At 31.9% G+C, this 27,612-nt stretch overlaps 1 protein-coding gene across 1 annotated transcript; it reads left to right on the top strand.

The window, feature by feature from the left end:
- Positions 1 to 974: 974 nt before the first annotated feature.
- Positions 975 to 26,554, top strand: LOC132758737 (PC3-like endoprotease variant B; the record flags this gene model as incomplete). The annotated part of the gene is given in 13 exon segments (XM_060750437.1): positions 975 to 1,170; positions 7,726 to 7,827; positions 8,618 to 8,812; positions 9,317 to 9,463; positions 10,067 to 10,149; positions 17,207 to 17,295; positions 17,983 to 18,155; positions 19,967 to 20,206; positions 21,445 to 21,545; positions 21,938 to 22,156; positions 22,808 to 22,975; positions 23,398 to 23,568; positions 25,842 to 26,554. Coding segments are annotated over 13 exon segments (2,427 nt in total). The 3' UTR covers positions 26,392 to 26,554.
- Between the last annotated feature and the right edge of the window lie 1,058 nt (positions 26,555 to 27,612).

Raw genomic sequence — 27,612 nt, 5'->3', positions numbered from 1 at the left:
GTACATGATATGCAATTGGCTAATATTTTGCGATTTTATACAAAGGCAAATAAATTTTCTAGTGTTTTTCAATGAATTCTCAAAATTCTTTAATAACTCATTTCAATGGGATATGCATATAATTCTCTACCTGGAAATGAAACATTCAAGGTCTAACTCAAGCATTTTGAGGAAAATTGATATATTAGACATCGCAATAAGAGACCAACTCAAGTTAGACCTATACTGCACTGACAAAATTGAACTACCTGAGATAGACTTTTATTTTAAATGTAAATAAAAAAGGCAAAAAAAGCATAAATTACCCTAAAATTTTCACAGAATGTGTATTTGACCTTACATTATCAAAATATGTAAAAAGGTGATTTTTGGTAAAAATGTCACTTAGACCAGTATTGCGCTGAGCCATCGATTTGTCCTCTCCATGAAATTTAAGTAGAGGACATTTTAGAATACACACCTCAAATGTGTTGAATCAAGGTGACTTGATTTGCTCAATTTTTTTTGCCTTTAGCAGGCTGGTGAAAATGCCTGATCAGGCATTATGACGTAAAAACTCATACCTCTAGAAAAATAATAAAGATATTTCCATTAAACTTTGTTTAGTATTGATGCAATTCAAAGTGATAAGCCTTTGCCATCAGTATAGAGCTAGGCCTGCACTTCCATGGCCTGATTGATGGAGGTTCTATATACAGATTGATCAGTTGTTATACATTTTCTTAACCATTCCTCTGCTGAAAGTGATTATAGCCGTTGAATCTGGACAGCCTGCAATTCCAACTCTATATATGTTGATTTCAGTTTCAACCATTACAGCAAGTTATTTAGTCAGTATTTCCCAATTTCTAAAAATTCCCAATTATTTAATAATTATAGCTCTGAATTAAATGTAGAACCTCACTGTTTTTGTCACATGATTACATCAGATTTAGTCTATATCCATAAGAAATTTGTATTCCTTGATTGTTCAGGTACATAATGTGGAAGGAGCTATGGGTGTTGGCATTGTGCATGTGTCAATCTGTTAGTAAAGAACTGCCCTATAATGACGATGAATATGATAAGCAGATGCCTGGAAACTATTTAAACAGATTTCTCGTGCAAACTGACAGCTGGGAAACTGCACAAAATGTAGCACGTGATAATGGATTTGAACTTGTTGAAAAGGTAAGGTATAAATGATTGAATTCTGTGTAGTATTTTTATTTTCTAGCCAGGGGTTCTATGATATCATGGTACGTATATAAAATATCAATTTTTAGAGAAATATCATACACAAATGAGATTTTTCTTCTATTTGATAAGTGAATATTTGGTAAGTGTACTTTTTCCAAAAGGCAAAACAGGTTGTCACAAACTTATTTCAGAAGATCCAATTAAAAATGTCATTTTTAACCCTTTAAGTGCTGGACCCGAAAGTCTTTGCCACCAGTATAGAGCCAGGCCAGCCTGCACATCTGTGCAGTCTGACCAGGCTCTATACTGTTGGCTGACAAATTTTAAATATTCAAATTGATATCCCTAAAATTGATAATGGACAGTCCAAAAATGGAAGTTGGACAAGTCCATTTAACATATTCAGCATGTTCAGGGTTAAACTATTATCATTGTCTGCCAGTTTGGATGATTTCAGAAGAGGTTACTATGGTATTATGGTTATCCCCTAAAATGCAAGTAAGGAAAGATACAAATTTCCAACAGTTAACTTTTTTCAAACTATATGAACAGCCGATATATAGAGGATATTGAATGAGTGTAAGTTCAATACTGAATTTTTTGCACCAGTTGAATAAAATTATATTATTTGAGCCTCTAGCAAGCATAATACATGTACTATTTTATTCAACAAGTTCAATAAATTAAGTAATGAACTTGCACAAATTTAATTTTCAATTTTTCACCCCCCCCCCCCCCAAAAAAAAACAACAAACAAAAATAGACCGTTTAAAGTGTAAAAAAGTCATTTATCATTGACGCGCCTATAGTATAATGCTAACATTTAGTGCGTCTTTACACTATGTTTGTATAACGCTAATGACGTCACATCAAAATATATGCAAGGTCGTGCAATACCATTTTTACAGAGTTGCAAAATCGGCATGGGTGTGTGATAAGTCAATATATCGAATTTTAACATAAAAACAATTAAGGGAAATAGTAGTCAAATATGAAGATTTCATAAAATAGTTTTCTTACCACAAATATTTTCATTATTCACTAAGGCAGATGTTATGTGATTTAGTGTGATAGTTTTAAAGATAGTAGCATCTGCATGTGTTTCTTTTACTCGCAGTGGAAGAAACTGTAAATACTGTGATGTCATAGAACCCGTTTTATCATAGGAACAGAGTATACATTGATGACTTGACAAAAATGTGTCAGTATTACAGAATGAGAAGTATCAGTCTTAAAAAACAAGCAGGGTCTTAAAATTATGTTATTTACCAAACATCACTCCTGGCTTCAGGATGTTAGCTTGTTATTTTGTGTAAAAAATGAAGTGAGACAAATAGAGCCACATTATTAATGCACTATTCAATTGTAACCCCTGTGCTGCTAGTGCTAGGGATTGGGGAGGCAGTAAGTTTTTACATTCCATCTATCTTCACAGAAATATTTTCAGAATAATCTCCCCTTGAACTTTAAATTTTCCTTAATAAAATGTTATGTTTTTACTATAACTTCTTTATTTCTTAAGATATCTACTTCAAATATATGTTCCTTATCTGATCATCTGCATCAAGTATGACAAGATTCATATCTCATCTTAAGGAATATTTCCAGAATTATTCCCCTCTTGAACTTGGATATTTTTTCAATAATTAAGAAGAAGTGCAATGCACAAGAACTGGTACTCTGCATGTCTTATTTTTTGAGTTATTGCCCTTTGTTAAGTTTCATACTTTATTTTTGTCCAGGCCATTTCTCCAAATGTATAAAAGCTATGGACATGAAACTTCATAGGATGATATATGTCATTAAGAAGAAGTGCAGTGCAAAAGAACTGGTACTCTGCATTTCTTATTTTTTGAGTTATTGCCCTTTGTTAATTTTCATATTTTATTTTTGTCCAGGCCATTTCCCCTAAAGTATAAAAGCTATGGACATGAAACTTCATAGGATGATAGATCTCATTAAGAAAAAGTGCAGTGCACAAGGACCAGTACTCTGCATTTCTTATTTTTTGAGTTATTGCCCTTTGTTAATTTTCATACTTTATTTTTGTCCAGGCCATTTCTCCGAAAGTATAAAAGCTATGGACTTGATTATCTTCATAGGATGATAGATCTCATTAACAAGAAGTGCAGTGTACAAGAACTGGTACTCTGCACTTCTTATTTTTTAAAGTTATTGCCCTTTAGCAGTGTTTATAAATAACCTACATTTAAGAAGAAAATGCTTAAGTGACAACTATACTGTTCACAAGGCGACACATCCGACTCCCAGAGTTCTAGCTAAGATATATACATTGTATAACAATCATTTCATCATAAAACTTGTTTACTTATTAACATATTTGAGGTGAAGGCATTGTGCTTTACAATGAACAAATCTTGTTAACATTACACTTGACCAGACATAGACAGATAAATTTTCTGGAAGTTTACTGTTAGTTATCTATTTGGCTAGTTTTCAAATTTATCATGGTTAAGGAATTGGTTTTTAATGATTTGTAAAGTCCTCAATACTGTAATCTATGATTATGGCCTCATTGGTCAAGTGGTATCACAGGTGTTCAGCGTGTTGATTGGTGGCCCCCCCCCCCCCAATTGTTCCATACATTAAAATTCATATGATTTACTGTGGAATCCTATAATTACCATCAAATGCATCAGATCAATATTTCCAACCAATATGATTTTATAACACTGTAAAATAAACAGAGACATTGTATATCCTGTTTGGTTTAATTTTTTTAACCTGACATTTTGATGTTTTATAATAATATGATGATAGCATCTACCATATCATACGGCTGAATAATTCTTTACCCACAAACACTTTAAACTGAATTTAAATTTACTTGTTTCATGTTTACAGCTACACTTGTTTGTCTTGCTGCTATGTTTACCTGTATTGTGTTTACAAGTTCACTTGTTTGTCTTGATGCTATGTTTACCTGTATTGTGTTTACTGGCACACTTGTTTGTCTGGATGCTATGTTTACCTGTATTGTGTTTACTGGTTCACTTGTTTTTCTTGCTGCTATGTTTACCTGTATTGTGTTTACCAGTTCACTTGTTTGTCTTGATGCTTTGTTTACCTGATCTGACAGCATTTTTTCCACCTTATGCTGTCCTTTAAAACAGGCCCAACACAATCAATTTTATATTTTGCACCTCTGAGTACCAATCTAGTCAGATGAATCAATAAAGATGTTGCCATCTTCATATTTTTTAAAAAAACATTACATATTTAGTGTTCAAATGTACTCATTTAATGTTCTTAAACTAACTTACATTGAAATAATTTCTATTTTAATTAAATTACGGATTTATTACAGAAAACCAGTGAAGTTGGAAAGTTGCCATTTTTATAACCTTTACAGTGTTAACAATGTTTTGTGTTTATTAGGCCTTTTATAAGATCTGTTGTATAAACATTCACTATGTCAATTTATGAACACATTAGTAAAGTGTTGTTATTATAATTAGATTTTTATGGCAATATTGATTTTCACATGACTTGTATCCTATAACTCTCTTATAATTCTTTAAAATTAACCTTTAGACAGGCTCAGTGCAGACCAAAATCAGCCAGGATATCCATTATCATGGTATTTAGTCAGTACATATATGAAAAGAATAGTTTTTCCAGATTGAAAGATGGACAACTCCATTTAGGTATTCATTGTGGTATGAGTTATTTAAGCTATTTGAAAGCTGTTGATATTCATTTCAAGTTCTAATGTATTGTGCTTTTATACTGTTCTATGGATGAACATTTTTTTATACCCATATGCATATACATGGTCGTTTGTCCATAAATAGGGGGACATCTAACTGCAAAAAGAACAAAGAGTTGATTTCTTAACAATAGAATATAAAGAACCAATGGCCCTTTATTAAACAGAAGAAGATAAAAAAAATGAATGGCCCCTTATTTTCTATTGTCAGAAGTTCTGAAAAAGCAAGCCTTTAAGGCTTTTAAATGCCTATGCTGACATGGATGAACTTAGGTTTCTGGCAAGTTGTCATACTAATGACAAAAAGAGAAAACTGCACCACAGGGAAAATATGATTATTTTTCTGTTACAGCAATGGTCAAGCAATGAAGTGCCTATTATTGCTTAACAAATAGCTATTTTTGTATATTATGACACATTTTTGGTATTTTTTGTGGATATTTAGCCCTAATGTGTAATAGGAACTTCTTTTGGTAAACCCTCTGTTCGTCTGTCCGTCCACAAAAATGGATTCCGTGATAACACAGAAAGTACTGAAAATAATTTTATGAAACTTGCAATATGGGAAGATGGCAGTCTGGAGATAATAAACATCTTTTTCTTTTCTTCTTATGTTGGAAAATTTGGTTGCTATGGCAACATATAGTATTATGATATATGGCAAATGTAACACAAAAACTGGATCTCATGATAACGTAAAAAGTGCTGAAAATATTTTTATGACACTTAAAATATGGGTTGATGGCTGTACGGAGATTATGTATGTCAAGGTTTATAACTTTAGCACCAAAATGATTAGATTGTGGTAGAAACTTTCCACAAACTAACAACAGAATCAGTGCTTTAAGATGTTAATCATTCTGAATATACTCAAACCACAATTAAAATGGGGCTTACACCCCTAGGTACAGTGTTTTAAGCCTAGGTGTAGTGTAATGCCGAATTGTTTTCTATCTATACGTACAGCCGAAAATGTTTGTGTTGTAAAATTATCTGAACGAGGAGGAAGCGCAACACTGTGAGCTTGAGGCAGTAGTATTACTGTAAATTAGCTGGTTTTATTCTGGAATTATCCAATAAACACTTTTTTACAATTGAACATATTTATTAAAGTAAGAAGTCATCTGATTACATTAATATAACATATCTAGTCAAATAAACATATTTTTTATAAAATGGGGAAAATTAGCTTAAATTTATGGTAAAGTCAAAAGTATATTACTCGCTTTCTGTGTGAAAGGATGCCAAATAATTAATTAATATGTACAAAAATTTACTTCACAAAAAAAACCATTGAAAAATAATGACAAAAATGTAAAACTTCTAAAAATCTAGTAGTTTACTCAGATTACTATATATATTTTTTTTAATTTGATAAGAATTCTTCTTTATTTCATAAGTTTTTTACAAATGCCTTTTTTATGAAAAATCAGTATTGTAGAATGAAAATTACTGACGTCTTTAAAAAATGACTAAATGCTTAAAGGGTAAGTACAGTTATAAAGTATTTGATAATGAAAATTGGAAATACAATTATTTATGACAACAAAGTATAATATTTATATAATATTAAAACAACGTGAACTTAATAAAGAACATGAAATAACATACATATTTACATGTACAGTACATAGATATGAACATAACATAACTATTTTTTAAAACAATATTTTTTTTATAATAAATGTAGAAAGTCACATACCTGGAATTATCCAATAAACACTATTTAACAGTTGAACATAGTTTATTAAAGTAAGAAGTCATCTGAACCTAAAAAGGGGTTCCTTGGCTTTTATTAGCCACAGACTTCTAAGGTGACAGATTGCATTGAAAAAGAGAACCTACTCTAGGAAATTACTTAATCAGTTTTCTATTTGAAACTGTGAAAAATTAATTAAAAGATTTTGGTTAAACCAACAGCTAAAATGGTTTTAGCTTGAGGTCTGATTAACAGCTGATTAGTAAACAAACATTGAAAAAATTAACAATAGACTTCCAGGATATGTAGTTGTAAGTAAGTAGGTTTTGACAGCTAGAGTATTTTAAAGCTTTATTTCAATGGCAATCTGTTATAACACCTATATTTTAATCCCAAGTATGTGTTTCTTATATGAAAAGTTTGGAAGAAAAAAAAGTCATGAAAAAAAAAACATTTCCTTTCAAAAAATTCAATAAACAATATTTGTAGTGTAATATTTGTAAATACAAATACTTGAAAATTCCCTGAAAAGAATTTACATGCAAATATGAGGCATAACAGTAGTAAAGAAGTTAGGTTTACCTCAAAATGTATTTAATCCTGAAAAAAAATCTTTAGAAGAAACCTAAGTTTAAAAATGTGTTAAACTTTTGAAAATATTTAAAAAAACAACAAAGACAAAAATTGTTTAACCTAAGTTTAAAAATGTGTTAAACTTTTGAAAATATTTAAAGAAACAACAAAGACAAAAATTGTTTAACCTAAGTTTAAAAATGTGTTAAACTTTTGAAAATATTTAAAAAAACAACAAAGACAAAAATTGTTCAAAAATAAACTTATGTTTAAAGGAGATATAGTCTTCTCCTTATCTTAATGACCGGTGTCTAAGGAGTAAACTGTAATGTGCATTTACCACTTCCATCCATGAAAACGCAATCAAACTGAGCCCAATTTATGTCAAGTTAGGTGACCTCAAGGGTTTCCTCTTTTGAATTTTACATTCTAATTAAAAAATATGTACAGTGTACACAATTTAGGGCTAAATCTGTTAAATTACCTACAACTCTTTTTAATCTGTAACCTGATTTGAATATAAACAAACTGTGTTTTTTTCCAGATACCAGAGCTAGATATGTATCTCCTGGAACATGCAGAAGTTAGTGGAAGATCAAAAAGAAGTGCTGTTGATTATGTTTCAAGATTGACTCAAGATTCAAGGGTATGTCCTATTATCCCCCCAAAACAGTTTCAATAGAATGGGTTATAGGTCAACCAAAGAAATATGGATTCAGCCATAACTCAAAAAGTACAAAAGCTTAGTTGATGATATTTTGAATCTGGATAGAGGACCAAATGAAGACAATTATGCATACCATTTTATTTCTATTATGGCTCCATCAGTGTGGGAACATTTAGTGTTACCCTTGTAGATGTGTGTGACTGTGTGTAAAAGTATGTTCATTGTAGTTTGTGACCGGTTCATAACATCTGCATGCGTGATGCCAAATATCTCGGCCATAGCCTTTGTCGGTTCAGTTTTTACTATAATTATGCATTGTACAAAAAAGGAAAACTAATGACCCTAGGCAGTGCAAATTTTGACCAGCCTAAGATTCATTTAATATATGTTTATAGTTAAACTTAAAAGAATCTTCTCCTCTGCACCCACAAAGGCTAGAAATAAGTTATTTTGAATGAAACATTGCAGCATGTTTCAGTTAAAACATATACAGTATATATATATTATGATATAACATGAGTACAGCATATGAACAATATAATATACATAGAATATGGATCAGCATATGTGATGCAAAATTACTCATTATTAATGTTGTTGTGATTTTTGTGACAATATATATATATATATGTATATATATATATATTTGTGGGTATGTGTGTTTAATGGACACATGTCTAATTTTATTGCTCTTGAAGGGTAAAATAAATAAAAAATAAAGATGACATGAATGAGAGTGATTTTATGTATTAATTTTTTTACTACACAGGTAAAGTTTGCAGAACAGCAAGTTACACTTAAGAGGGTAAAACGATCACACATTCTGCATGACAAGCAACTGGAGTTTCCCATCGAGGACATCAAGGACAACAGTCAGTATTACCGTATTCGTGACAAATTTGATACAAGAGATGGCAATTCATTGATGTTTAATGACCAATACTTTAGTGATCAGTGGTATTTGGTAAGTAAATCTTTTCACTTTGATTTAAGCAAGACTTTTAAATGAAATGATTCACGATAATAATGGAAATTTATCAAAATTAGGCAATATTACAAATATCTAATGAATATGAAATAATTTTTTCTTTTATAGACAAAAAGGTGAAATATTTTAAGCATGATGTTTGTCTATGACAACAGTTGCATTGCCTAAAAACAATAGAATTGTTTTTCATGAAGTACACAAGTTTTATTCTTTCTTTATTTTTCTTTAATGTGTCTGTTGTTGTAATGAGGTGTTATGATATCTAAAAGCTAGATTTCAGCATACAGTCAATGTCAGTCAGTGTCTGGCCAGACTGCATTGATTCATACATGAGAAGGAAATTCACTATTGTCATGACCATTATAGAGTTATGCTCATCAAGACACCAGTTTAATTTTTCTGGACATACATTAATTTATATTAATTTGAGACAATTTTGAGTAGATTTCTTGAGATGATATGTTTTATATTCATTTGCAGGACAATACAGGTCAAACAGGAGGTGCTGAGGGAATGGATATAAATGTTATACCAGCATGGAATAGTGGTTTCACTGGTCGTGGGGTAGTTGTTACAATATTAGATGATGGGATAGATCACAATCATCCTGATATACGTAGAAACTATGTGAGAAGATCTTTTTTTAAACAACGTTTACATGTATAATAATGATAATTGTACACAAATCTCCTCTGTTAGTTAATAGAAGTTAAGATTATGACTCTGATATTTTGTGTATATCAATGTTCTGTGACACCAACCTATCACCTTTGGTGACACTTTTCATCGTTCATTTTGTTATTTTAAATTATTTACAAAGATTAATTTAATTATTGGACACTGTGAATGAAGATCATTTCAATTCATGCCAGTGTCTTTGAATTCTTTCTAATAAGAAAACTATCCAGATAGTTATGGAACTTCTATGGTTCTACTCAGGTGCCCATTTTTGCCAGAAATAATTCACAAAGGTAAAAGCTCAGTCACCATATGAATTATACTGTGTAGGTGTGACATATAAGCCAAACAAACAAAAAAATTCATATTGTTAAAGCACCTATAGTCATTAGTCTAAATAACAAGTCTAGTATTAACAGCTGTAAAGTCCTGGAAGAGATTGAAATAATACTGTGACTTTACATTACTATAACCATATGTCCTTATCTGATAAAAGTACTTTTACATTTATTAAAATTTCATTTGTATTTTATCATATTTCTCCTGTTTCAGGATGAGAGGGCAAGTGCTGATTTTAATGACAAACATGATAAAAATAATGATCCTGCACCAGATAAATCCAGACGTGGAAATAGGTACTTGTACTTGTTTTTGTATGGGTTTTTGTTAACTTTTAATTTGAGATAAGGGAGGTAACACAATTTGAAATTATCAAATTGTAAATATTTCTGACAAAATTTAAAGAAATTCAGACCTTGGAATATACTGGGTACACATTATTATGTGTAAACATAGATATTCAAACTTTGAGGTACCATGATATACATGTATATTATATTGATGATACTACTTTCAAAAATTTGACATTGATGTTTGTTAAATAATTGCGAGGTTTATAGAATCAAACTTATAAGTGCTTATTTCTGCTAACTTAATATTTTTCAATTTTTTGTAAAAACAAGGTAGTCTTACATTCCTGCATTCCCTATTTCTTCTACAATGTGAACCTTGCATTGATGTGTTTTATTTCTGCAGCTCTATGTCCATGGTTTGAAGAAAATGATTGATATCATATTTATTTGACAGTTCTTTCAAATTTAACAGATAACCACTATTATTATTATAATGTATAAATAGATTCGAAATGCCTTTCCCTGATTGGCTAACAAGCAATTTTTTGTAAAAAATAACAGGTCAATATCAGTAAATTCCACTGTTTTTTTTCCTAAAAATAGATTTTCAGAGTATGTTCACCGTTTTTATGTCGCCTCTACGGAGTAGTGGCGACATATAGGGATCACTTCTCCATCGTCTGTCTGTCCGTCTGTCTGTCCGTTCGTCCGTCTGTCACAAAACTTGTCCGGACTACTCCTCATAAACTACTGGTGCAATTTCATCCAAACTTTACAGGAATGATCAGTACCAAGTCTAGTTGTGCATATTGTCAGCATTTTCCGGTTCAATGATTTTTGTCAGAGTTATGGCCCTTTAATAATTTTTATTTTTAAAGTTTGTCCGGACTACTTCTCTTATACCACTAATGCAATTTCAATGAAACTTTACAGGATTTATCTGTAGCTCAAGTCCTTGCGCATATTGCACGGGTTTTCCGGTTGAATGATCTTTAGCCGAGTTATCGCCCTTTGATAAAAAGGTGTTTTTTCTGTGTGTTGCCAGACACACAAAAGCTTGTCCGGACTATTCCTCATAAACTTCTGGTGCAATTTCATCCAAACTTTACAGGAATGATCAGTATCAAATCTAGTTGAGCACTGTCCATCTGTCTGTCCGTCTGTCACAACATGAAATTGGCCATCATGAGGCGACACATGTGATTACTGATCGCTCTTGTTTCTTCTAAAAATAGATTTTCTGGAAATCCCCCGAATGACGCGAGACTATGACGTCACGTTACGCCAAGTTTGTTGTTATTATTCAGAAAAAAACGTTGAGTGACTCGTAAATAAGAGTCAAATTAGTCTATTTAAGTTACCGTATTAACACTTAAAAGAACAATACGAATTAGCGTGCCAATGCACTCACTAAAAAGAAAGTGCCAAAAAGTAGACAAGCTAAAAAATAATGATTTCCGTTGTATGCAATTGCAAATTTTATAAGCCATATAAAAGCTATTTATAAATTATATAATATAACAGATTCTGAAAAATTAATATTGACCTCGGCATATAGGGATCACTTCTCCGTCGTCTGTCTGTCCGTCTGTCCGTCCGTCCGTCCGTCACAAAACTTGTCCGGACTACTCCTCATAAACTTCTGGTGCAATTTCATCCAAACTTTACAGGAATGATCAGTACCAAGTCTAGTTGTGCATATTGTCAGCATTTTCCGGTTCAATGATTTTTGTCAGAGTTATGGCCCTTTAATAATTTTTATTTTTTAAGTTTGTCCGGACTTCTTCTCTTATACCACTAATGCAATTTCAATGAAACTTTACACTATTGATCTGTAGCTCAAGTTCTTGCGCATATTGCACGGGTTTTTTCTGGTTGAATGATTTTTGGCCGAGTTATTGCCCTTTGATTAAAAGATGTTTTTTTTCTGTGTGTTGCCAGATACACAAAAGCTTGTCCGGACGGCTCCTCATAAACTACTGGTGCAATTTCATCCAAACTTTACAGGAATGATCAGTACCAAGTCTAGTTGTGCATAATGTCAGCATTTTCCGGTTCAATGATTTTTGTCAGAGTTATGGCCCTTTAATAATTTTTATTTTTTAAAGTTTGTCCGGACTACTTCTCTTATACCACTAATGCAATTTCAATGAAACCGTATTAACACTTAAAAAGAACAATACGAATTAGCGTGCCAATGCACTCAATAAAAAGAAAGTGCCAAAAAGTAGACAAGCTAAAAAATAATGATTTCCGTCGTATGCAATTGCAAATTTGATAAGCCATATAAAAGCTATTTATAAATTATATAATAAAACAGATATGTACTTTTTAGCTGTTGAATATGATGTGATATGTACTGAAAAATTAATATTGACCTTGGCTATCGCCTCGGTCAATATCAATTTTTCAGTACATATCACATCATATTCAACAGGTAAAAAGTCCATATTTGTATATGATTTGTTATCATAGCAATAATTATTTATAAATTCTCTTCAAGCCGTGATTAATACCGCTACATGTATATGAAAGTACATAGCAGATTACACAATATGGCAATGTATTATTGTAAAAGCTCTCAGTAGAAAATAATAGGCAAAATATAAAGCCAAATACAGACATAATGGATTAAATTTCTTCTGGATTTAAATCTGCAGTGGTATTGATTCTACTGAAATAGCAGGAAAAAGTCCTGGCAAAAATAAGTACTAATTATGTTTATACATGCACATAGCTGTGAAGTAATTTTTGTTTGTCTTCATATAAAGTAATTGTTGTATTAAAAATTCATTATAAAGGTCTGTCTGATATGTTATATTGTCCATGTATAACTACAACCATTTATACCAAGCCATATAACATGTCTGATATGTTATATATTGTCCATGGATAACTACAACCATTTATACCAAGCCATATAACATGTCTGATATGTTATATTGTCCATGGATAACTACAACCATTTATACCAAGCCATATAACATGTCTGATATGTTATATTGTCCATGTATAACTACAACCATTTATACCAAGCCATATAACATGCCTGATATGTTATATTGTCCATGTATAACTACAATCATTTTTACCAAGCCATATAACATGTCTGGTATGTAATATTGTCCATGTATAACTACAACCATTTATACCAAGCCATATAACATGCCTGATATGTTATATTGTCCATGTATAACTAAACCATTTATACCAAGCCATATAACATGTCTGATATGTTATATTGTCCATGTATAACTACAACCATTTATACCAAGCCATATAACATGCCTGATATGTTATATTGTCCATGTATAACTACAACCATTTATAGTAAGCCATATAACATGTCAGACATCTATATAACTAAAAATATACAATAAACAACAAATAAAAGCCTGTCTTAGGCACCATGATATTTACATCAATATACAACATATACTGACCTCCTTTTTTTGATATTCATGAATGATTTTTTTTTCAAACATATTCTCAACCATTTATAATTATGAAGTTCAGTTTATTTTACTATTTAATGATACAAGAATTGGTGTTCTGTAAATAAATCAATATAATTACTGTATACTGCAGCTATAGTCACTACTGGAGTTATAAAGGTAATATTGCGTGTGGTAAGGTATTGAATGTGGTCATTGCACCTATATGTTATGATTCGTATATCAAAATCTATGACAATATTAACTTTATTAACTTTACTTTCATTCTAAAAAACTGTATGGTAAATTTGTCAAAATAAAAATGAAAAAAAAAAAAGTACTATGGCCAATGCATTTTTCTAAATTAAATTTGTAAAACCAACATTATGTAAAATGAGGTGTAATTTTGACACATGTTTTATGTGTTGTAAAAATGTTGAACATTTGAGTGCTTACTAAACTGATACCAATACAGAAATATATTTATATTATAATTTTCTTTTTCATAGTTTGGCCTTCCTCTACTGTGTCCAATAGTGTGCTTTCTCCTCTGACAGCTCTTGTAACATGACTTTTCAATCCCTAACTGATAAGGCATTCCAAATACTTAAAGAAATTAAGCTGTAGTTAAAGATAATAAAGCAAAAAAGTAAATATTTTTATTGAAGAGATGTCATTAAGGGGTCACAATGTAAAAGTTGTGTTTCCTTATTCTAAAACCTTCTTTTTCCAAAATAAATTATGATAAGTATGGAATTAATTAATAAATTATGATTGTTTAGAATTTAGTAATAATGGATTCTAGCAGATCGAAAATCTTAAGTGTGTCATGGATTTTGATATATATCATAAATATTTCTTCTGTCTGTGTTGCATTGTGGGAGACTTTTTATATTTACTTTTGAGTGAAATGAGCATTTTTGACATGAAGCATAAAATTGGTGTACAGACAAACATTCAAACTGATGGCTTATAATGTTGTTACTGTATTTATGTTGCTTATGTCACCTTTATGTTGTTTATCAGATTTTTTTTGTTGTTTTTCGATTCATTTGTTTTCATTTTCTTTTACTGTATGGAAAAGTGTTTATTATATTGCTGAAAGGCCAGCTATTATTATTCATGATATTCAAATTAAGATTTTTAGAATGAACATTTAGGTATATAAACAGTCATGTATGATAACTTTTGATTAGCATATTTGTGTTTTTTGTTCAGCATGGTGACAATATTTAACAATATATGGTATTGGAAATGTGTACATAAATGCTTGTTTATGTCTTTCTGATATAATTTGTCATGTATCTAAATACATATATTGAGATTTGTATTGGTGACTTTCAATTACACAAACTGACTTAATTAAGACCATATTTTAACTTAACTAATTTGTGTCTGTTGCATAACTTTATTGGGGTGAGATTAGCAACCTCACTTCAGTGAGCCTTGGCGGCCTTGGCCCTGAGGAAAGAGGATCAGAGGCTACAATGCTTGTATCTGTCAAGTAGTTTTCATCTTTAAATGTGTACAACTAAATAATAATTATGAGACATATTGTTACATTTCTATTCAATTTGAGCTTGAATTAAGGTGTTCAACAACTTTTTTTTAAATTTCACATTTACTTAATTATTAATTTAACCCTTTACTTCATGAGCATATTAGGGGAGTCCGTGGCCGAGTGGTTAAGGTCGTTGACTTCAAACCACTTGCCCCTCACCGCTGTGGGTTCGAATCCCGTCAGGGACTTTGGATTCTTTCATGTGAGGAAGCTAATCCAGCTAGCTTACGGAACGTCGGTGGTTCTACTCAGGTGCCCGTTCGTGCCTGAAATAATGCACGGAAGGGCACCTCAGGTCTTCCTCCACCAGTAAAGCTGGAACATCGCAATATGACCTATCCTGTGTCGATGTGACGTAAAACCCAAAACAAACAAAAAATCATGAGCATATTGTGAAAAATGACTGTTTTCATTGAAAAGCCTCCAGGTACAAGTTCAAACTGCAATGAAACTATGAAAAATGCTCCAATACTGATGAAACTTGGCACAAATGTTGACTGGATCATAGCCTTTGTAACAGCATTCTCAATGTTATATTTCCTGTTACCATGGCAATGGGAGATGTCTCAAAATTGCCAAAAATCACTATTCTGCATTTTTTTATTTTTCATCAAAACTGATTTCAAAGTGCTGCAACTTCTCAATGGATTGAGATAGAGTAAAAGGCTTTTCAGTGTTGGTTACACTTTACCTTACGATTGACCTGGGGTCATTTTTAGCCTGTCATTTGTCAAAAATTTTCTTTGCGATGAGGAGGGCTGCTGCCCTGCCCCCCTTCAAACCCCAAAACAGATGGGGGCACATCCCCCTTCTGGCAACCCTTTGAAGTACCTTTTTGATAGGGGGCAACACCGAAAAAGTGATCAACATTTCTTAAATGAAAAACAGTGTTTGGGGCCTAAACAGGGCATTTTTTCACTGTTTGAGACCTCAAAAAAGGGGGGGGGGGCGAAAAAGGCATCAAAACACGTCTATATGAGGTAAAGGGTTAATACTTAGTTAAAAAAAAAATGTAATGTTATAATAACAATCGTTTTTACACTGTTATAGGCAGAATAAATATAGTTACTCAAAAGTAACCAAAAAACAAATTTTAAATAACAAATAAAAGTCAGAAATGTACTGTACACTCAAAAATAAAAAGAGACATTGATGTGACAATAATTTATAGATCATATAAAAATTGTTTATTTGGCATATTATATAAACATGTGTATTGCCATGCAAATATCCAATCTTAGTTCATTCTGAGAAGACAAATAAAATAGCTTAAAGAGAATAATTAAGATGTTTAAATAATCTCACTTTTTATTTATAACTTGATTGTTTTGAACTAATAATTATCAATTTTAATTTATAGAGGTACTTACATGTAAGCAAATGACTGTATAAGTTAAGATGTTATTTTATGTTATGTTATAACCATATAATTATCACTGTTCTATATTATAAACTTATTAGATGTAATTAATTCACTGACAGAAGAACAAAGCTAAAATGAAATATGATAATAACAGGGTAACATTTTACAAATTAGGGCCGCATTAACTATTTTGGGGGGGCTGGATTGACCAGTTATTTGGCAGGGTTGACCAGTGAATATTGCTGTGAGGTTGCATTAACTAATTTTGAGACAAAATTCAAGGTCATATTGATTAACTGGGGGCCAGATTAATTGAAATTTAGTCTGAAAAATGTTATTAGTTTATAATACAGGTATTGGTGGAATTCAATTACTTCTTTGTCTTTTTTTTCAGTTGAGGCTTAGAGACTGAAAATTCTTTGATCTAGAAATAAGCAGAAAATTACAAATAACAAAAAAAATAATTGTTGACTTTTTAAAATTTTTTCCCTATAAAATGTTTCTGTTATCATATTTCTAAGGCCAGGCAACATTTATATTATATTTTATATAAGAGTTTTCGTCAAACATCTTGACCTTAAATCTAAATGGCCATATCAAATCATTTACTTATGATTGCATTATAACCTTTACTAACAATCATTCAAGTTTACAGAGTTAAAATAAAATAAAAGAATAACCAATGTTATCTAATATTGACAGTCATGGTACAAGATGTGCTGGGGAAATAGCTGCGGAGGCTAACAATGGAAACTGTGGAGCTGGGGTAGCATATGAATGCAGCATTGGAGGTGAGTCTTTAATTATACAGTGCTCCTCAATAATAGGCAACTCAGACATAGTGCACTCCTGGATAGAAGAAGCTATCCCATTTTTTCCTCCTTTAAATTTTATGAAATTTTCAGTAGCATACTTGCTTATCCAAAATCAGAAAATAAGGTCCCAAACAACCAATATTAGAGACAGGTTTCCACACGTTGTCAAGCTCACACAATACATTCTTGTTTATTCAAACAATAAATGATAATTCATAGAAACTTGTTAGTGAAATAAAGTGTCTACAATTTATAATTGTGACATTCCAAATTTGCTACATTTGGATATATAAGTGGAAATATCTACCATATTACATTAAAAGATTTAAATTAGTGCTTATCTCAAAAGAGATGGAAACATGAATTGCAATTAGCAACAGATTAGATTTAAAATTAATAAATTGTCAGAACTCCATGTAATAAACTTAAGTTTTTAAAATAGATGCATAAGGAAATGTGTATTGAATTAGGATATGGATCTGGATCTTAAGCTTTAGGCATACATAGTGAACTCAAGAGATATTAGGGCAAGTTGAAAAACTTAACTTTCAACAAAAACAAAGGGAAACTTTGCTGATAAACAATTTCTAAAAATCAAGTGTCATTGCTATGTATAAGTTCTTTATTTGAATGCTTCTTATTCCACTGAGTTTATTGTTTCAGGTATTCGTCTTCTTGATGGAATGATCACTGATGAAATGGAGGCGAAGGCTCTGTTGTATGAGTACCAGTATGTTAGTATATACAGTGCTTCCTGGGGACCACATGATGACGGCAAAACCATGGAGAGACCAAAGCCTGCATGTGTTAATGCACTGAAGACAGGTGTTACAAAAGTTAGTAGCTTTACCTTTAAATCTTCTTTTATTTAACCCTTTTTAGCTCGACTTTTCTATGAAAAGGGGAGCTATCCTACTCGCCCCGGCGTCGGCGTCGGCGTCGGCGTTGGCGTCACACCTTGGTTAAGTTTTTCGTACCACCCCACTTTATTTCAGAAGTATTACAAGTATGGCTTTGAAACTTACCATACTTGTTCACCATCATAACCTCCATCTACAGACAAGAGTACATAACTCTGTCAAGGTTTTTGACAGAATTATGGCCCTTTTTTGACTTAGAAAGTGTATTGAGCTTGGTTAAGTTTTTTGTACCACCTCACTTTATTTCAAAACCATTGGAGGTATTGCTTTGAAACTGACCATACTTGTTTACCATCACGACCTTCATCAACAGACAAGAGGACATAACTCTGTCAAGGTTTTTGACAGAATTATGCCCCTTTTTGACTTAGAAAATACATTGAATATGGGTAAAATCCACTTATTGCCTTAACCCTTTGAGATATTGCTTTGAAACTTTTAATGCTATTTCACATCATTACCCCCATCTGTACGCAAGAGAAGGTAACTCTGTCAAGGATTTGTTTTAAAAATTAAGGCCTTTTATCGACTTAGAATCTTGGTTAAGTTTTTAGTACCAGTCCACTTTTTGACTGAACTGTTTGAGATATTAATTTGAAAGTTGGAATACTTGTTTACAATCATGATTCCCAAACATGTCCAGGAGAAGGTAATTCTGTCAAAGATTTTATTTGAATTATGGCCCTTAACTGTCAATGTTTTGTATTATAGGCAAGCACTAAAAAACTTAAAAAATCTAAAAAAATTCATTCCTATCCACTTGTTCACTTTACCATAAATTGATAAAATTTATCTATTACTTGTATTATAAGGTAACTATAATACTTTCACATACAAAGTCAAATCTATATATTATGCTGATTGTACAAAAATATACTGCTTCCTTGGCATAGATTTCTTGAAAAATTATGTTATTATGTCATTTACCAAGGTGTTCTGAGTGACGTAAAAATACCTTATTCTCTCAAAGTGGGTTTAATACTATTAAATTTATTTAAGGCTCAACTCAGTTTTTTTTTCTTTCTTACCAGCCCTCTTTTGACTTAAACATTTCAAACTTTGCTGCAGTGTTCAAGGGTATCACACAATTCAGTAAAATAATTCTTCACTAAATATCTTAATGCTCATGGCCATTGTTCACTTTAAAAATACAGAGATTCTTGTATTGCCTTTTACTGCAAAAACTTTTTTTATTGGCAAGCAATAAAAAAGTCGAGCGCGCTGTCTTACGGACAGCTCTTGTTTACAACTATCATTGCATAATAAAATTATTTGTTATTCTTTAATCAGATCTAGAGATCTGTGGTCAAAGATTGTCTTCTTTCAATTTCTAAGTATTCAATTGTATTTTTGGCTTGACTATTTGAAGTTTAGTGGTGATACCCTAAAACCATTATTTTTACATTGTTAAAATCATGTTTGCCCTTTATAAAGGAGGTAAACATTTATTTCTTTCTGAGGAATTTAAAGAGGCATTTTTAGCCATGTTTTACAACTGCTTGATTACATCTTAAACTCCAGAAGAAGAAGTAGAATGTATATAAAATAAGGAAGTGATATTCATGAAATGTTATCAAAATCATTTCTGACAATAAAACCTTTATTGGACAAGGCTTGAAGAAGCTGTGTATTAGTTTGTATTGTTCTCAAGAATCCATGATAAGCTCATATTACTGTAATGAAAGTTTGTATACGGTTTCATAGCAAAAATCTCTGAATGTTTTCAGGGTCGTAATGGCCTAGGAAATATCTACGTGTGGGCAACAGGAAATGGTGGTGGGTATGGAGATATGTGTGGGGCAGATGGTTATGTATCCAGCATTGAGAGTATCTCTGTCCAGTCACTGTCTGACAAAGGTCAGAAACCATTCTTTGGTGAGATATGCACATCAACAATGATTTCAGTACCAACAGGAGGTGAGCCTACTCAAGAAGAAGAATTAGATGCTTCAAAAAAAATTAAAGTGGTAAGTTCAGTTAAGGATCAAAGTCCAGACTGAAAATCCTGTTTGGCCAAATATGGCCTGTTTCTTATAAGGATAAATCAATCAACCAAAAGTGATTTGCCTTTACTACCAGTATTTATCCAGACTTAGCTTTGCTTACCAAATTTTTATCTTAATCCCTAGATTTGATATTAGACAGTTCCAAAAATGGAAGCTTGGCAAGTCAATTTATGGAATTCAGCAAGTGGACCAAATAGCTAATTTACTGGTGGAACAGATATCATTATTACAATTTATCATATAATTTTGCTCTCCATTGGCTTGGGATATAGTAAAAGTGTCTTCTTTCCATCTATTTGTCTTACTTCCATCTGTTTTTGTTTGGAGCTTAACTTAAAAATTGCTTACGGAACGTCGGTGGTTCTACTCAGGTACCCGTTCGTGCCTGAAATAATGCACGGAAGGGCACCTGAGGTCTTCCTCCACCAGTAAAGCTGGAACGCCGCGATATGACCTATACTGTGTCGATGTGACGTAAAACCCAAAACAAACAAGTAACTTGAAAATTATTTGAGATATCATCTTGAAACCTTATAGGTGGACATTAATCACTGAAGTAGAAATTGCTGCCCTCTACACTTCATTATTTCTTAGTTATTGCATTTTGTTATTTTCATTTTTCTGAACTATAAATCATGAAATACTCTGTATGTGTGTTTGGCCCTATTTTGAGCATAACTACAAAAGTACAAACTTTATACACTGACAGAGGATGTTTAAAGGAAGTGCAATGAGTAAGAACAATATCTCTACCTTGCCTATTTTAAAAGTTATTCCCCTTTATCAGATTTTCTTTACTCCATTCCCCCTTTTAACAGTAGTCAAATAGAAACATATCATACCTATACTGATAATGAACATTATATAATTTTATAAACCTTCTCTTCATTGTCTTATTTATCGTCCATTTACTTAATTGTACTCAGCTTGACCATAATTATACAGCTTAATCTCTCCAGGAAACCTCCAGGTAACTTCTTCCCATGGAGCATTGGGGATTAACCAGGTGTAACATGGCTCTTGTTATAACCTTGAATTTTGTTTGACAGGGAATTTTGCACTTTTTGACTGCTTCTTGTTCATTGTTAACTTGACAAGTGACTCTACCATTAGCCAGTCTCATCTGTAGTTCTCAAAATATTTGTGTTACTTTAAAAAGGTTAATTTACATAAATTGTGTTGTGTTGTTATGGCAATAGGTGACAACAGATCTGGATGGAGGTTGTGTGGAGAACTTTGAGGGGACATCAAGTGCAGCTCCACTGGCCTCAGGTTGCTACTGTCTACTCCTTCAAGCCTGGTAAGTAATAATGTTCTATATTGTATGCAATATGTTCCTATCTCTCTAAAGTCAATAACTTGAAATGTTGATGTTATAATTTATTTAATCTTGAGTACAGGTGTTTTAGGCAGATAATTGTTAATTATTATTGGAATACATGTGATTGAAATGTTGGAATAACTTTTGTGTAATTTATTACCTTGAATACTTGATTTTGCTTTTATGAAAAAAGAAAAGTTAAAAAATGTTCTATTCAATTTTAATCTGGTTTTGAGGTATTGAATTGATTTTTTGTAGAAGATGAAAAACTGTTTAAGGACTGTGTGATATAGCTTTGCATATCAATTGCAGTAAAGTTACCATTCTAAAGTCATGATTAAGATAGTGTATTATATCTGTTTTGTTTTCAGTCCTCTGTGTACATGGCGTGATGTACAGCATATTACAGCACGTGCTGCACGTATGCCAACAGTTGATGTAACATGGACTTTAAACGGAGCTGGTTTCCACGTAAATAGTAAATTTGGCTTTGGTATAATGGACTGTTCTAAAATGGTGGAGATTTCTCAAACCTGGGTGACTGTACCAGAACATCATGTTTGTGAGACTGATACTACAGTTGTTGACAGGTTATAGCTTAAACTTTAATTTGATTTTAGTTATGAAGTTACCTTCTATAACCCTTACTACACATAATGGACCTGTCTATCTTTCAATCTGGACAAATTATTTATCGATTTTAGAGAAAATTTCAAACTATATACTGACAAAGAGTGACCAGTAGTGAGTACAGACAATGATCAGTTGTCACAGATGTGCTGGCTGATGTTGGTCTACACTGGTCACATGGGTAGTCTCAATGGCCGTCAGCAGGCTACAGGTTAAATATGGAAGTTACCATTGTTCATCAAAGGGATATTCACTGTAAATAAAATAAAACTGATACTGAGCAGCCATCAACAGTCTTATAGCACTATCTCAATCAGTTTAAATTTGTACAAGGTTACAAGTATTTAAAAACTGTCATTAAGTTAATCATCTTTCTTCCCTCTGACATTATAGTTAAAAGAAAAAGATTATTTATCATTATTAAATCATTATTAAATTTTATGCAACACTCTGCATTTCATTGATATCGCTTGACATGAAATATTTTATCAGTAATGTCTGTCAAGTGATATTCTATACATCAAAATGGATGAAGACTATACTCTATATATCATCAAAAGTATATCCTATATTTCAACAAAATTAATGTTGTATAATATTCTGTTTATTAGAAAAATATCCAGTGACAGTTGTGTGAAGAGGGAGGTAATGTTTGATGGTTGCCAAGATGATCGATCACATAGTATTAACAGCCTTGAACATGTTCAGTTGCTATTTAAAGGGTCGTCTGGTCGTCGTGGTAATGTTGAAATATCTATAGTGTCTCCTGCAGGAACTAGGTATATATCAATCTTTCTGTGTAAAATTTATAAAATTTTAATCTTACTTTTAGAAATGAATTATTTATTTGCACACAATATTCTTAAGTATTTTGATTAATGAATGTAAAACAGGCGAAAGGGTAATTTAAAAAAATACTGTGCATCTACAAAGGCACTTATGCATATAGAACAGTCTCATATCTTTCTGTACTAATATAGGTAGAAATAATCATATAATGTTAACAGTGCCATTTTGACATATACCTGCCCAATTCCCTTCATTTTCCCTCGAAAAACAATAAAATGACAAAAGTAGGATCTGAAAGGATGAATAGCTGCAAGATACTCTGATCCTATAAAAATAATAATATTAAACAATTTTTTCAGAGATTTCTACCTGTATCCCTTTGCATTATTGTCTTTCATTTTTTTTAATCAAGATCAGAATTATTGACAAGACGGCCTCCAGATGATAGTGATGAAGATATAGATTTTGTGTTTATGACCGTACACAACTGGGGAGAGAATCCGGCTGGCAAATGGATTGTTGAAGTATGTGATAACCCTGGTAACGTGTCAGATCACCGTGGCAACACTATATACTGGGAAAGGTGAGGAGAACTTTTGTCAGGGCTAGATGCAGTGTTTAAGTGATATCATTATCTTCATGTCCAGGAATTATATTTGTTAGAACCGTCCACTACTCTCACTTATAACAAATGTGTTGTTTCTGCTGAGATTTGTGTAATGGTGCTTACACCTCACACAACAAACAACCAGTTGTTATATACTTGTAGAACAGAGAAATATTTGTTAAACAGTCCTCCAAAAATGCTTCTAGATGATCCACTTATTTGGGCTTCCAGTATTAAGGATGCTTATCAAAAAAAAAGATAAAAAATATTTTGATAACTTTGTTTCTAATGTAATATAGTTGTATCTTCTTATTTGATTACATGTAGTTAAATTTTTTGTTAACTAGATCCTTTTAGAAGTTTTTCAGTTTTTGTGTAAAATAGTTTTCACATATGATATGTTTAATGTCTAAGACTAATTATTAAATAAAACCTCTTGATTTGATAATTTTCAAGATTAATTTCATGGGAGGCAAGTCAGGTTGGATTTATACACTTGCTTGTAACTTAAGATTAAGTGTGTCACTAATACTTTTGGCAAAAATAAGATCACCTTGCCTAGTGCTCACAAAGAAAAGATGAGAATCAGAATGAAAACATGTAAAAGATTGCTGATTGTAAAGAAATATTGAACCTGTATATGGGCAAAATCGCTGAATGACAATAGGAAATAAAGAACTGTGAACTGGATAGGATCCATTTAAGAGTCAAGATCATGATTTGAATCAACTATTTAATGTGCATCTTGTAAAGCAATACTAATTTTTTCATATAATGCTAATTTAAACGACAAAGGGAAAATTTGATTTTGATCTTGAACCTTGAATATTTGTGAATACAAGGCCTAAGATGACGGATTGTATCTGGAAAATGATACAGGCAAATTGATCCATTGAAAAAAGTGATTTATCATTTTATTAATTGTCAGTGAGACAGTGACACAAAACAAGATTTTTAGCTCGACTATTCGCAGAATAATCGAGCTAATGCAGTCACCCATTTGTCGGCGTCGGCGTCCCTGTGGTTAAGTTTTTGTATGTAAGCTGGTATCTCCATAACTACTGAAGGAAATGGATTGAAACTTCACACACTTGTTCTCTGTGATTATCTAAGATGATTGGCACAAGTCCCATAACTCTGATTTGCTTTTTTTCATAATTATGCCCCTTTTTCGACTTAGAAATTCTTGGTTAAGTTTTTGTATGTAAGCTGGTATCTCCATAACTACTGAAGGGAATGGATTGAAACTTCACACACTTGTTTTCTGTGATTATCTAAGATGATTGGCACAAGTCCCATAACTCTGATTTGCTTTTTTACATAATTATGCCCCTTTTTCGACTTAGAAATTCTTGGTTAAGTTTTTGTATGTAAGCTGGTATCTCCATAACTACTGAAGGGAATGGATTGAAACTTCACACACTTGTTCTCTGTGATTATCTAAGATGATTGGTACAAGTCCCATAACTCTGATTTGCTTTTGTACATAATTATGCCCCTTTTTCGACTTAGAAATTCTTGGTTAAGTTTTTGCGTGTAAGCTGGTATCTCCATAACTACAGAAGGGAATGGATTGAAACTTCACACACTTGTTCTCTGTGATTATCTAAGATGATTGGCACAAGTCCCATAACTCTGATTTGCTTTTTTACATAATTATGCCCCTTTTTCGACTTAGAAATTCTTGGTTAAGTTTTTGCGTGTAAGCTGGTATCTCCATAACTACTGAAGGGAATGGATTGAAACTTCACACACTTGTTCTCTGTGATTATCTAAGATGATTGGCACAAGTCCCATAAGTCTGATTTGCTTTTTTTACATAATTATGCCCCTTTTTGGACTTAGAAATTCTTGTTTAATTTTTTGCGTGTAAGCTGGTATCTCCATAACTACTGAAGGGAATGGATTGAAACTTCACACTCTTGTTGTCTGTGATTATCTCAGATGATTGGCACAAGTCCCATAACTCTGATTTACTTTTTCGCATAATAATGCCCCTTTTTCGATTCATAAATTCTTGGTTAAGTTTTTGTGTGTAAGCTTGTATCTCTATAACTACTGAAGGGAATGTATTGAAACTTGAAGGGTTTGTACCTTTTCGGACAATTTTATGTATTCATATTATAAGGTAAGCATTATTATACTCAATGAAACAACCTTGTGACAAATTTTCGAATAGTCGAGCGTTACTGTCCTCCGACAGTTCTTGTTTCTTTTGTAAAATGTTTTGAAATGTTCTCTTTTTCCAGCTTTGTTTTACGGGCATATGGTTTTTTCGACAAAAAGATGACAGCAAACAATAGAGCACGGAAACCAGATTTAAAGGTACAGGAGCAGTTGAGAGAAGAGGAATTCCTTAAATCTAGAAGATCAAACTTAAAACGAGCGCAAGGAGAGGTAAGAGGTCAAGGTGGAGAAAACACAGACCAGGAAAAGAAGGAAGAGTTTGAAAAGTATGTTAAATCTGCGAATGAACTTCTTAAGGATCTTTCGAAGATATTTGATGGAAGGTCTCTTGAACACAAAAATCAGGAAAGTTATTCTCTCTTTGGAAATAGGCAGAGTAAGCTGTCCAGCAATTATGATCGGTATGGTAAAAGGGGTCAGGTTAATGATGCTGATGAAGACAATTTAGAAATGTCGGAATTGGATAGAGAAATCTTAGAGCTATTGGTTGAGGAGGAATATAAAAGGAATCATATGGAAGAATACTTGGAAAACAAACAGAAGTTGAAAAGAAAGAGAGAATTGCAAAATCTACTCAAACAGCTCAATGCAGAGCTGAAAAATGAGGCGTAAAGGCAAGAAGATGTACTTGAATATTTGCTTTTCTGTTAGGAGTTAGGTTCTGGGATAATGAAGGAATACTCATTTTACTTAATCACATTGTGTAAAATACTTATTTTTTGAAACAGTAAAGTTTAAGCATTATCATATTAACAGTTATCTTGGTTCTGGGATAGAATATTTAATAATACTCATTCTCCTTTTATATCATTGTAAAGTAGTTTATGTCCATTATATGTTTGATAATTTAGTTTTTAAATGGTTAAAAAGTATTCTTTTTGAAAAGAGTTACTGAAAAATCAAATTTTGAATCAAGTAAATTCTATAATGAAATATTTTGATAAGTTAACCTTTTTAAGAAATTGGATTTTTGTGTGTGTCTAAAAGCTTGCTTATCTTTTAAATGGTATCTTAATATACATTTAATGCACAACAAAAGTTGTGAAGGGGTGGGGATATTAACCATACAAATGTCAGTATGAGCATTTTATGTATGACATTGACCTTAAAATGACCTTGGCAGTTAAGGTGAAATCATTGAATTTTCCTAAATTACAATAATTTTGTTATTTAATTTATATTTCAACTAACCAAGATTTAGGATAAAACTGCCAAGTATAACAATTCAATTATAACTTTAAACTTTAGAGGAGCTCCACTGGGGTCAAAAAGCTTAAAACCATGAGAATTGAAACTCCTATATAGATCAAGTAAAGCATATAAAATAGACAAATCTGCAAAGGATAATAAAGAAATATACTCCAAATTGAAGAGAATATTAACTTTTTGTGCAATTCTTAGCTTGACTTAAATGAAAAGCATTGCAATGCTTTTCATTTTGGGTCATATTAAAGATAAAAATGATTATACTAGAAAATTGAACTAGGGAATGAACTGAAAATTTCACACAAGTTATTGGTTAACACCTACATCAAATGGTACACAAATCTTGGAAGAATATTTCCAGACCCATCATGTCATAAAACCTCTGTGGAGTCCCCTAACCTTGGCCTTTAATGTAACATTATTGAAATTTCATCATTAAGTTGGCCAAATCTCTGTTATAAATGCATGGATTTGATTTAATTTGGACATAACAACACCTTTGTGTGATGTAACTCATTGACCTTTAATTGTCCTTGACCCTCAAGGACATATATAAGAATTTATTTTGAAGTCTATAAAATGTAGTTAATGCAGTGATCAATGTTTTTGCATTTGATAATAAGAATA

This window comes from Ruditapes philippinarum, unplaced genomic scaffold, assembly GCF_026571515.1.
Source record: "Ruditapes philippinarum isolate M1 unplaced genomic scaffold, ASM2657151v2 ctg4795_1_1_1_1, whole genome shotgun sequence".
In the NCBI taxonomy this organism is placed as follows: Eukaryota; Metazoa; Mollusca; class Bivalvia; order Venerida; family Veneridae; genus Ruditapes; species Ruditapes philippinarum.
Note: the sequence above shows the minus strand (reverse complement) of the source record. Positions and strands in the feature narration are given on the sequence as shown.